Source organism: Pseudonaja textilis, chromosome 2, assembly GCF_049901715.1.
Source record: "Pseudonaja textilis isolate UNSWEBS1 chromosome 2, rPseTex1.2, whole genome shotgun sequence".
Classification (NCBI taxonomy): domain Eukaryota; kingdom Metazoa; phylum Chordata; class Lepidosauria; order Squamata; family Elapidae; genus Pseudonaja; species Pseudonaja textilis.
The window spans coordinates 107400903-107414442 of record NC_141991.1 but is presented as its reverse complement, the minus strand read 5'-3'; the positions used below and the strand labels follow the sequence as shown (position 1 = coordinate 107414442).

The window sequence follows — 13540 nt, the reverse complement described above, 5'->3', positions numbered from 1 at the left end:
AGTTCTGTGAATCCCTTCCCATCAAACCTCCTCCAATGCCTTAATCTCTGAACTCCAAACCAGTGTCCTGAACATATACATCTCTTGTTCCTGGTTGTTGATGTAAATTAGCACAGGCACATTTTTATGATAGCATTTGTCAGAATCAGAGGAAAACAGTATGTAAAACATTTACATACCGGCTCTATATGGCAGCTGTCAGTGAATGTACTATTCCTCTCCTATTAGGTCTTTGAAATGGTTTGTACAAGAACTGGCACACAAGAGATTATTTTTCTGACCTACCTGATTGTGAGGCTCATTCAACTGCGTTTTAAGTTCTCATTAAAAACTTCCTGAAGCCTTCTAACTAAAAAGCACATGGTCAACTACTATCAGAGATTAGAGAGAATGTGTATATGTGTATATGAGGAGGGGACTGTATTTCTACCGACACCATTACTTTTATTTTGGCTGTTTGTCTCCCTGGAAACAAGGGGATGTCTTGAATATATTATTTGTCCCCATGAATATGATGGAGGATTCAGCACACGCTGGAAATAACAGGCTCGGTGGGGGGAATATAAAATGGGCAGTGAGCACGGCTGGCATGAAGTTTAGTCTCAGCTTGCACACCTATTAGAGCGGCTGCCAGTGAAGAGTTTTCCTGTGAGAGACACAGCAGAAAACTAAAAAAAACGTTTCAGCACTGAACAAAGTGGAAATCCTCTAGCAAAAAAAAAAGTAGAGCTTTAACCGTATGTGATGGCAGACAGAGGTCCGGCATCGGTGCATGAAAGTTCCTCTGCTCTGCAGGATTATATATGGAAAAGTAGATGCAGAAAAGATCAGCTTAGAAGAAAATTGTTCTCTTTTTTTTTCCCCCAAGAAGTTTTGACTGAAAGCAATCTGCAGCTGTAAGTGATTTGAGCATTTCTGGCAAATCCAGAGAGGGAAAGCATCTTGACTCCATTTCTTCCCAACCAAAGGACACTTTGCTTCTAAGATGAACTGGTCACTGACCCTGCTAAACTCTTCGGAGGTTAGTGAGAGTAACACTTGGCCCCTGATTTCTGTAATCATTCCTTTGGTGTACTTTTTGATTTTCCTGGTAGGCACCGTAGGCAACTCTCTGGTCCTTGCAGTGCTGCTGAGGAATGGGCAAGTGAACAATACCACCAACCTCTTCATCCTCAATCTTGGAGTGGCTGACCTTTGCTTCATTGTCTTCTGTGTGCCCTTCCAGGCCACCATCTATAGCCTGGACGATTGGATCTTTGGCCCCTTCATGTGCAAAGCAGTGCATTTCTTCATCTATCTGACCATGTATGCCAGCAGTTTCACTCTCACAACTGTATCCTTAGATAGGTGAGTAAGCTGGAGGACTGGGGAGAAGGGCTGGATTTTGAAAGTAATTGTGAAGTGTTGGAAAATATCCGATTTTAACTTTCAAATAATTATAACTTTCCAAGTCTCCCTGAACACCTCTACCACTATGTCTCATAACTTGCAGGGAGAACATGTATCTTTTGAAAAACTCAGTTAAATGAGTTTAAATTTAAATGAGTTTAAATGGGCAGCCGTACTATATTGCAAGATTTTGTACTAGATGTGCCTCTTCGGTATAAAAGCAATATTTTTGTTTGGAAGGTGTTATCTCTAATTTGCAAAATGTCAGGGGCGTTGTTAGAGTTGTGATATCAACAACACACAATAGTTTAACTATTACATTTACATTAATTTTTCTGCTTTTATACAGAAGAGGTAACAACTTTATGATATTCTAACAGTTATCTAATGTAAATTCTTGCAATATAGTATGACTGTCCAGGCAGTCTCTTGCTGATGAAGTAGATGAAATAAATCACATATGGTACATTAATTCAAAGCACCAAAATGCATATAGAATAAATGACTTGGTATTTACAGAGTATCTTTACCTCTTCTGGCTCTATTGAGCGGGAAAACTGATGAAAAATATAGTGCTGACTCTCTTATTCATATGTTTGGTTACATCAAGCTTTCAGTGACTTTATAGATCAGCTTTCATTACTCTATGATTTTTTTCAACTTCATTCACTATTGCAGTATAGTAATATAACATAAATAGTACTGTATGTACTGTGTGTATATACACATGTATACACACACATACTATAACTGTCTATATATACATAGACTGTATGAATATCACAATAGTAATATAGTATAAAGTTAATAATATCCTGACTTAATGCCTTATCTCGACTATAAACACATCTGTTGACCTTAAGGAAAAATTGCTTTCTCTAAATCTCAGTTCCCTATAGTCAATTGAGGAAAGTTAATGATACTGTCTTATCTTTTGAGATGTAGTAAAAACATAGCATTAGAGTGCTGGGAAGGTTTTTCAATATCAGGGAAAGGGTAGGCAATGAAAGGTAAATGGACAACTGTGCTCAGAGTCATTTCCTCTAGCATCTGCTAGGCTTCTGTCCCATTTGACTTTATTGGGTGGGGGGAGAGGGCGGGGATAAACAGCCATAACTTCAAGCGTTGGCTTGTTTCTGTGAGCCCTGATCCTGAAGGACTATCAAATCCTCCTTGTCAAAGGACACATCTGCTTTTAGATTTTCCTTCCTGTTTGGGACGAGTTGTTTTTAATTCTAACATTAAAGTGGTGGGGGGGAGATCATATACATATACATAATCAATGCAGCTTCACATTTTGTGAGGACAAGTCCTTGTTTGTCATGAATTAGGGCTATCAGATCTGGATGCAAAGATTTTATTGTTACTCTAGCAGCTGTCTTGGTTTTTTTTTTTTTTTGCAGATGAGATTTGGCAGCCTTTATTGTGCATCTGATGAAACCTCAGTGAATTATAGCTGCCTTGTGATATATTTTTATTTTTTCATGTGCAAATTAGGCACAGGTTGTTTAAAATATTCCCATGAAAAACTGAAAAAAGTTCTTGTCTATACGATTTGCTGATTTTTTCACTACTGCATCTTATACATTTAATATAATAAAATGTAAAATTAATAGTATAATATTGGATCACAGTGTGCTCTTTTTAAAGAATAATATGTATTCTATATCATTAAACCAGAACACACATTGCTTAACAGAAGTCAAATTAGTCTGCAACAGAAGACAAACCATATATTGCATTATTTTTCAATTGTTTCTGATGCTCTATACTTGGTTGTTTCCTAATGCTTTTGTATAATGTTGAATGCAATATCCCTGGATATACATTATGTCATTGTGAGTTCAAGAATGAGGAAAACTTTTTCAGAGAAATGATGTGCCTATACCCTATGTTTCAGCGTAATTGGAAAAATCTTTCTTTTAAGAAGAGAGAGTTCATTCAAACAATTATTCCAAATCAAATATAGAATATTTTTAAAGCATACATACAGTGTACAAGTGATTATTCCAACAGCTTTTTACATTACTAATTTCCCAATATGTCAACCAGTACGCTAGTTGTAACATTGCCAAGGCAGATCTCTCTTTCTCTCTCTCTCTCCTCCCTCCCTCTCTTTCTCTCTCTCCCCCTCCCTCCCTCCCTCCCTCCCTCTCTCTCTCTCTTTCTGAGGTTTCTACCCCACCTGAAATAGAAAGTGTAGTTGTATATAAATAATGGAAATCACAGCTGGTGGCAATATCTAACCAACCTAGCTAATCTAAAAACCAAACAGACTAAGTCATGTTGTATCTTGTTAGTACTCTGATAGAAGATCACTAAGAAATCCAGAATTGTGGATTAGACTGGAAAATTTAAAACCCTGGGAGGAAGCAGTGTAAGCCATCTCTACATTACTGCCAAGAAAGCAATATGGATGCATCCATGTAATAATCAGAAAACTTCAACAAGTATATGAAAAAAAGGAAAAGTGAGTCAAAACAATTATCACTGTTTTGTTTCAGTTATTGGAGCACAGACTGACTGAGATGACTGATGCTTGGAAATGAAATCATGGCCATGATATTTCTCATGGACTATATAGCTGATTGTGTCCAATAATAGCTTTTAGATGAGGAAAAAAGTCTTTTCTAGATATGATTACTATGATAAAAAAACCAATAAGCAGAGAAAAAAAAATAGGGAATTGGGATATTTAAAATTTTGTTTTGTCACTGTTGTTGATTTTAGAAACTTATACTTACTTCCATACTTCCCTAGAATCCTTGCTTGACCTCTACATTCTGATTCAGAAAAAGCAGCTCTCAAAAACCCCAAGTGTGTGTGAGAGAATAGAAAAGGAAGTAAGAAGTCTACAGGTCAAAAACATCTTGTACAAGCCCAGTCTTTGCACTCAGAAGGGGAGAAGACTAACTTTTGGGAGTGCAAAATAATTAGGATTTCTCTGAGATTTTCTTCCCTGAAAACATGGACTAGCCATCAGATTAGATGGGGTTAGAGATTTAGGAAATAAAATGAAACTTGGATTGATTTTAGAGTTGATTTGAAGCTTACAGATATATTAGTTAGAAGATCAGTTAGTATACAAAATCAAAATATAATTTTAGCTTGAATTACTTGATTATTTGAAACTGGGCTCAGGCTGAGCAGAACAAAGTATCATAAAAAAAAAATTCAGGGATTTTCCCATTATCTGAGATTGTTGTTAGTCGCAAAGTCGTGTCCACCCCATTGCAACCAGAGGTGGTATTCGGCAGATTCTGACCAGTTCTGGAGAATCGGTAGCAGAAATTTTGAGTAGTTCAGAGAACTGGAAAATACCACCTCTGACTGGCCCCGCCCCCATCTATTATCTACCTCCCGAGTCCCGGCTGATTGGCTGGGTCTTCTTTTGTTGCCCTGCACAGGAGAACAGAGCTGGAAAGCAGGTTATTGGGGTGGGGAGGGAATGGGGATTTTACAGTATCCTTCCCCTGCCACACCCACCAAGCCATGCCATGCCACGCCCACCAAGCCACACCCACAGAACTGGTAGTAAAATTTTTTGAATCCCACCACTGATCACGACCCTGATCGAGGACAACATTCCTCCAGGCCTTCCTGTCCTCTAGCATTCCCTGTAGTCAGTGGTGGGATTCAAAATTTTTACTACTGGTTCTGTGGGCATGGCTTGGTGGGCATGGCAGGGGAAGAATACTGTAAAATCTCCAGTCAGAGCTGGTATTTGCTGGTTCTCTGAACTACTCAAAATTTCTGCTACCAGTTCTCCAGAACTGGTCAAAACCTGCTGAATACCACCTCTGCCTGTAGTCCATTTAAGCTCACACCAACTACTTCAGTGACTCTGTCCAGCCACCTCATTCTCTGCTATCTCCTTCCTCTTTTGCCCTTAATCTTTCCCAGCATTAGGCTCTTCTCTATTGAGTCCTTCCTTCTCATTAGGTGGCCAAAGTATTTGAGTTTCAGCTTCAGGATCTGGCCTTCTAAACAGCAGTCAGGGTCGATCTCCTCTAGAACTGACCGGTTTGATCGCCTTGCCGTCCAAGGGACTCGCAGGAGTCTTCTCCAGCACCACAGTTCAAAGGCCTCAATTCTTTGGTGCTCATGGTCCAACTTCCACAGCCATTCATTGCAACTGGAAAAAACATAGCCTTGACTATATGCACTTTTGTTGCCAAGCTGATATCTCTGCTTTTTAGTATGCTGTCTAGATTTGTCTTAGCTTTTGTCCCCAGGAGCAAATGTCTTTTAATTTCTTGGCTGTAGCCCCTATCTGCGGTGATCTTGGAGCCCAGGAAAATAAAATCTGTCATTACCTCCATTTCTTCCTCATCTATTTGCCAGGAATTGAGAGGGCCGGATGCCATGATCTTAGTTTTCTTAATGTTGAGTTTCACTATCTAAGATAAAGATAACTAAATAATTAATGAAAATGAAATCAAAAGCAATGACAGCATGGTGTAGTGATTAAGGTGCCAGAATAGGAATCGGGATCCCCAAAATCTAGTGTTCTCTCATCAGCAGTCTTCCAATTAGCTGATTTGTTGTGGGCTTTGAAATCTTTAGAATAGAACAATTTTTTTCCATTAAAGCTCTGGCTTAGTCACTTAGTCACCTTTGTGAGTTAGCAAATAGGTAGTGATTTAGCACTTAGGAAAGCAATTCCACATACCTGTAAATTCCACACGAACCACTTTTCAACAATTTTTACTTAATGAACATTGCATACAATGAAATCTTGACACTTTGACAGTTATCTAGGTTTTATCATTCCTGGCATCCTTCAGATCTTTGGACTTTTCCCCCCCGGAACACAATGGTACTAGGCCAATGCTATTAATACTATGATATATGGATTTGGGTACAAATATTTTTGTCAGGTTGCATCACACACACAAACACACACACAGAGTCCTCAATGTATAGTGGTTTGTTTAATGACCTTTCAAAGTTACAACAGCACTGAAAAAAACATTTTTCACATAACTGCTGCAGCATCCTCCTGTTATGTGATGCTTGGCAATTGACTCACATTTATGACTGTTGCAGTGTCCTGGGATCATATGGTCTCCTTTTGGGTACCTTCTGACAAACAAAGCCCACGTAGAAGCCAGATTCACTTAACAACCATGTTCCTAACTTAACAACTGCAGTGATTTGCTGAACAACTGTTCTGCAGTGATTTGCTGAACAACTGTCGCAAGAAAGATTGTAAAATGGGGCAAAAATCACTTAACATCTGTCTCACTTGGCAACAGGAATTTTGGAGTCCATTGTGGTTGTAAATCAAGGACTACATATGTGTGTGTGTGTGTGTGTGTGTGTGTGTGTAGTCTTTGACTTACAACATAAATAGCTTGCATGGTGTAGGGCAGTTTTCAGACTCTGTAAAAGCAAAGTTTTTCAAAATACAGCTGTTGGACGTTTCAGCCTGATATTTCCAGCCAGGCTGTCATCAGGAATTCTGTGATACAGAAGTTCAAACAAACCTCAGAGTTACCATTTCAATGGACATGCTAACAAATGGTTATTTAATTGATCTACTTTCTAAGATTCTGTAACCCTTTTTTTTCCTAACAATGAACTGAATTAATGAGATTCTGTGATACTTGGTTCCTTGGTTGCGGGCTATGGATAGGAGGTCAACACATAAGCCTTTTAAAAGAGAAATGCCAATATTCCTGTCAATCAAACTTTCTACCAAATTCTGCATGTTGGAAACTATCCTGGAAAATCTACAAAATGTCTGTGTTGAGAGGAGACTGGGTAATGCTATTCAGCTTAATTCTCTATGCCTGGATCAAACCTTTGCAAAACATTGCATCACCAAATATTGGCAGCTTAGCTAGGGAGCGCTTCCCCCCGATCCCAACTTGAAGTAGTGGTTAAAATCCTTTCTACTGTTTGTGATGGTCCCCTCGGAAATCTTTTGCATCCTTGTGATTTGCTTCATACACAGTACTGCAAACCTGAGCAGTCCTGAAGTGGCAGTCTGAAACCAGCAAGGTGTCTCCAGACATGGCAAGGAAAGATACCCCAGAGGCTTCCACACCCTTTCTAGTCATCGCGTCCTCCTTTCATTTCGCCCTAGTACTCTCTGCCCTTCAATACATGTGGCTACCACCTCTCCTGACATGAACATCTTTCTGTTCTCAGCAGGGGTGGGCTTCAAAAATGTTAGCAAGGGATTCGCTGCCTGGTTGCTGGGTGGATGTGGCCATGGTGGGCATGGCCTAGTCGGCCTCCTGCACCATGGTGGGGAGGGGTGTTTTTGCCCTCCCCGGGCTCCGGAGGCTTTCCTTGAGCCTCCGTGAGGGCGAAAATGGCCTCCTTGGGCTTCGGAGGCACTCTGGAAGCTGGAAACAGGCCTGTTTTAGGCCTTCCCAAACTTCTGGGAGGCCCATTTTTCACCCTCCCTGAACCTCTGTACATGCCCTGCACTTGCCTGCATCCAAAACGGGCCACATGGAGACTCCTGGGAGGGGTGGGATGGGGTGGTCTGGGCCAGCCAGGAGTAGGATTTGGAGGTTCTCCAAACTGTGCAGAATCTTAACTAGAACCCCCGTGAACCCCCAGCAGCCCACCCTGGGTTCTCAGGAGGAATGCTCTGCAGCCATGGCTCTTTCCAGAAGACTACTGTCCTCATCTCAGTTGCTGCAGCCTACTCAGTAGCTGCAGCCTACTAACGCTGAATGTTCTTCACCTATTGTCATGTCTCAATACAGTAGCTTTTTCTTGCTTTCCTTTTGTCTACCTAGGTATCTGGCTATAAGGTATCCTTTGCATTCCAGAGAACTAAGGACACCCAGAAATGCTGTCATTGCGATTTGCTTCATCTGGGGTCTGTCATTCATCTTCTCTGGACCGTATGTCAGCTACTTCCAGGAGTATCAGATTACCAACATTACTGTCTGTCATCCCATCTGGGAACTGTCACAGCGCAAGATTATGGATCTCTGCACCTTTGTCTTCAGCTATGTCATCCCAGTGCTGATTCTCAGCTTCACGTATCTAAAGACCATCCGCTATCTCTGGACATCTGTGGATCCCATGAAAGTCATGTCTGATTCTAAGAAAGGTAAACGCAAAGTCACTCGGATGATCATTATTGTGACTGTTCTCTTCTGCCTTTGTTGGCTGCCCCATCACTTGGTCATCCTTTTTTTTTGGTTTGGCAATTTCCCCCTCAATGATGTTACCTTTGTGCTCAGGGTCCTGTCTCACCTAATCTCATATGCCAATTCCTGTGTCAATCCTATTGTCTATGCCCTGGTGTCCAAGCATTTCCGGAAGGGATTCAAAAAGATCTTCAGTTGCCTTCTGCATAAAAGAGTAACCAACAAAGTTCATGTAGCACAGGTGACCCATACAGTTAGCACTTTGGAGGCAGACTTGACGGAGGTAATAGATGTCAATGAGCCTGTACACACAGGAGCTTCCACCTGCTGTCACATCCCAGTTCAGACATGGAATAAGGCAGAACAGCTGAGCCATCAAGAGAAAGCTGCCAACTCTTTCATCACTTTCAATGTTACTTAAGATAATTCTTGCAGTCATGGGTTCCAATCAAAGAATAATTGCTATAATTGTTTAAATTTAAGAATTCCCCCCCTCCCCCAAAAAACCATGGGATTTAAAAACCCTAGAATAGACAGCAGGCTTAACTAAGGTTCCATATAGTTATTAGTTATTGCCATAATATATCGTAAAAGGATGTATGCAATGGTCATACCACACTGAGGATAAGGTGACCCCAAGAGTGATGGGTAGGGGGCTACTTGAGGGGAATGGCTAGTACATTTTTGGCAGATTGTTTAAGAGACTAGCCAGCCACCAAATATGGAATATGGACTAACAACAGTGTTATAAGTATACTTTGTGTTCTGATAATAGCGTTCTATATCTATGAATGGGATTAGATTAAATGGCTCTCAGGTCTTTTTCAATCTTTGATGGTGTGAGTTTCAGACAAGGAAGATAACTATGCCAGAGAATGAAACTTGGTTGAGCCAGGGACTTTGAAACAGTGGGGGTGAGCTACCATGGATTCTTGTATTGTTTGTACTCAGGCCTTAAACTGACGCTCAGAATAAAATATTCTTAGGAAGCTGCAACATGGACTCATTAAAATTTATTTACGCATAAATGAACTGTTAGTCATGTTCGATTTCACAAGAACATTCATGATGTATGGTGATATACTTTCCACCCATTGTAAAATAAGAACAACAACAGCCACCACTCAATGTACAGCATGTGCTTTGCTGTTGGTTGAATTGGCTTCCCTGGGGCATTGGATTATTTTCTCCACGGGGCTTATTTCTGTTATAACGGCTATAAAAAATCAATTTTGTTCTGATGACAAGGACTGAAAGAAGAACTCTGGAGAGAACATACTTTTTTAAAAAACTCTGTATAATAAAATGATACTCATTTGTGATACTTATTTCTTGAAATTCAAATTACAAAGACAAATTGCGAAGTGTTTGTGTGTGTGTGTGTATGTATGTATGTGTGCGTGCGTATGTATGTATGTATATATATATATATATATATATATATATATATATATATATATATATAAAATTTGTTTTAACATGTTCCATTTTTGTAGCAGAAGTTTGGATAAGAATGGGTTCCACTATAATATAACGTCTGGATGATTATTTTTTTTTAATAAAGAGATCATTACATGCCGGTATTATCTGGCAAACGTATCTTACTTTCATTGCAATGTCATTTACATCAATTTAACAGAAGGTAATTTTCAGTATACTTTGGATGATGTTCAGCAAACTGAAATTCACATATCCTCTTGTCACTTTGGACACCCTGAAGCTAATCATAATAATCTGTTATGGCGTTGTGTTTGATGCACAGTAGCAGGTGCTGTTGAATTTTTGTCAATTAAACATAAGGTTGACATCAACAATTCTGTGTCAGATTTTCTTCCTCTGTACCTCTTAGGCCAGATATTACAGCTTAGCAGGCCAGATCATCACATGGTCTACTACTCTATACTAACCTCTCACCCCCAGATGGAATTGAATTATGAAGCATATTCAGAACTTAATATACTTCTGATTTGAAAACAGTGTACCTTCACAATTAGCTGGGAATGCTGGGAGCTGTCATTCAACACATCTAGAGGATAGCAAGTTAGGAAAGACTCTCCCCTCTCCCCTCCGGTGAGATGGGCGGCAAACAAATGTAATAAATAAAATAAAAATAATGTCTGTCCTAGACACAGGGGTTGGTCTATTGGCTACATCTGTGTAGGACGTTGCATTGGTTTTCTACCCTTTGCTTTTTTAAATCCATACAAAGATATTGCACTTTTTAAAATCTATACAAAGATATTGCACTTTGTATTAATTCTATACAAAGATGTTGCTTTTTTAAATCTATACAAAGATATTGCACTGTTGGGGGTGCAATATTAGCAATATCTTATGATATCCAGCCTCATGCTGCTACCCATATTGGGCTGGAAATGCCATTATCTTGTCCCAGTTTCTAGAGGTTGGTAGAGACCGGGTGGGGCTGAGCAGACAAACAAGAAAGAACTGCTGCTGTTTGTGTTTGAGGTTCTCTCTGGACTTCAGTATTGTCATTGGAAAGAGAAATACATTTCCTGAGGGAGCAAGTCCTCCTGGACTCAAGACTATGCTATCAGGGCAGGTGGAAGCTATGGCCACAGGGGCCTTCATTCAGCTTTCACTAGTTTAATAGTTGCGCACTAGCTTATATGCCTTTACCCCTTATATATAGTTTAACTCACTAACTCATGCCTTCATCCTGACCTGGTTAAACTACTGCAACATGTTTAACATCCCTGTGGCAGCCTTTGAAAACCATCTGGAAATGCAATTGGGCCAGAATGCAACAGCTTATCTATTATGGATTTGACATACAACATCAAGAGCATGTTCCCCGAATGCTACAGCCTTGCTTGGCTCCTTCTAGGCTTCTAAGAACAATTCAACATGTTGGTTTTACCACCTAGATACATATCCTGAGAACCACACTTTCCACCTGGGATTGTCCTGCTCTTGGCAGAAGCTGCTGGCAATACCTCAGTGGAAGAGGATTGTACAGGGGTGCTGCTATTCAATAGTGGTATTATTATTGCTGTGAAAAAGTTTTCTCATGGAATTGGCGTCCCTTTGATTTCTTTTCAGATTGTCCAGTCTAGTGAGGGGAAACCTTTTGGACTTGCCATGTAAAGCACATACACCCATATACATACCTGAATGAAACACAAACAATTCTCTATCTCTCCCCTCCCCACATCTATTTGGTGGCAGTGGTGAACTTGCTAATTTCAAACAGAGCCATTTCAGACAGGTGGCTGTCCAGTCTTTTCTTAAAACCTCCAGTGATAAAGCACCTACAACTTCTGAAAGCAAGCTGTTCCACCGGTTAGTTGCTGTCACTGTTAGGAAGTTTCTCCTTAATTTCAGGTTGCTTCTCTCCTTGATTAGTTTCCGTCCATTGTTTCTTGTCCTGCCCTCTGGTGCTTTGGAAAGTAAGTTGACCCCCTCTTCTTTGTGTTGTATAAATTCTACTACCGTAGTTTGTTCAGGAGCTTTGTCTTCTTACCATTTGATCATGTTGGGTTGACAGAGTGACAGGCCCAAAGTCACCCAATGTGCTTCTGTGGAACTAGAACCTGGATCTCCTCAGTCTTAGACCCTTCACCACTATCCCGAGCTGGTTCTCGAGGTGCTGTATGCCTTAGTAGTGATTTCTTCTGGACTATTTTATGCAGGACTGGTTTTGCAGCTGAGTCCAAGAAGCCTATTCTGGTTACTTGGAACAATGTAATCAAAGCCAAATAGTTTCAAAATGTATTCCCTGTGGGCATATATCCACACTCGACTTGAAGTAATATATTAGGAAGGTTCCTTGTTTGCTCTTCCATGGCGTTCTTTCTTCTTTGATCATGTTTCTTCTTCAAAGTTCTGGAAAACTTTTGTCTCTATATGAGTAACCTTCCATATTACTGGAAATGGAAGTTGTTGTTCCTATGTCAAAGTTTGTAATATCTCTTATCGATAACTGTAATATTTAGTCTAACCGTTCTCCTAGAATGATTCATACCTTATTATTGCATAAATAGTTCCATTACAGGTTTCTATGTTTATCAGTCTAGTCCAAATGTTCTATAGTAGAAGTCAATATTTAAAAGCCATTTCAACTTACTTGATTTATGACCATACCCTTTGGGTTTTGTAAACTCTCCTGGTTTATGTAATTAGTGCAAAAGTTCCACAGAATTCTGGCTTATACTGTAGTCAGACCTTCCAGATAAATGGAGGAGCATACTTGTTCTCTATTATTAAGTAATGTTTGCAAAGAAGGTGAAAACTGAAGAAAAACCCACCTGATGCCTACAAAAATGGATCTATTATTACGTTGTATCCAGTCTTATTGGAACACATAGAGTAATATGCTCACATGTAAATAGAATGGGTAATATGTCGACCTGGTCCAGCTTTGCAGTCCTGATAACCAATTAGTTCCAATTTTATCATTGTAATGTCTATCTAGCCATTAGGCTGCTCAGAGCCATTTCAAAAGAAACAATTTTATTTCAACCATCCTAATATAATATCCAGCTCATTCAAAATGACATTTCCTCTTTTCCTGCTGGTTCATTAAAAAAAAAATTTATATGACATATTGCTTAATTTGTTTTTTCCCCTCATACCATATTACCTCACTGTTATTTTTTTTCATAGTCTAAAGACTATTCTACAGAATTAGGGCTTAAGAGCTTCTGTTTTTTTTATGAAAGCAGGAAATGGTACCCAATATGGAAAAAAAGCAAATTATTTTAAAAAGAGCCAAGAACTAAAACATTTTGGTAAGCTTAAAAGGGACAATGCCTACATTAAATTGAACATGAAATAATCCCCTACATACAATTTATACCTAGACTCTAAAGATTGCACATCTTACATTTTGTTTGGATCTTTGGCTACATCTGAGATGAAATAGCAGCAAAGATATGGCAGTTAAAAGGCAAGCAACATCCCTCAAAAAGCTAGGACAATTGTATGGTGTGGAAATATGAAATCATGCAACAAAGTAATGAGCAAACAGTGGTCTTTCAGCAATTGTTGAAACATTAGACCAGCAATCCTTA

At 39.5% G+C, this 13540-nt stretch overlaps 1 protein-coding gene across 1 annotated transcript; it reads left to right on the top strand.

The window, feature by feature from the left end:
• Positions 1–666: 666 nt before the first annotated feature.
• GALR2 (galanin receptor 2) lies at positions 667–9878 on the top strand. Its single transcript, XM_026702168.2, has 2 exons — positions 667–1347; positions 8148–9878. The coding sequence occupies exons 1-2, from the start codon at positions 986–988 to the stop codon at positions 8926–8928; spliced, it is 1143 nt and encodes a 380-aa protein (XP_026557953.2). The 5' UTR covers positions 667–985; the 3' UTR covers positions 8929–9878.
• The last annotated feature ends 3662 nt before the right edge of the window (positions 9879–13540 follow it).

Coding starts and splice junctions, on each gene's coding strand:
- GALR2 (XM_026702168.2), top strand. CDS start 986: ATGAACTGGTCACTGACCCTGCTAAACTCTTCGGAGGTTAGTGAGAGT. Junction 1,348..8,147: donor ACAACTGTATCCTTAGATAG/GTGAGTAAGCTG, acceptor TTGTCTACCTAG/GTATCTGGCTATAAGGTATC.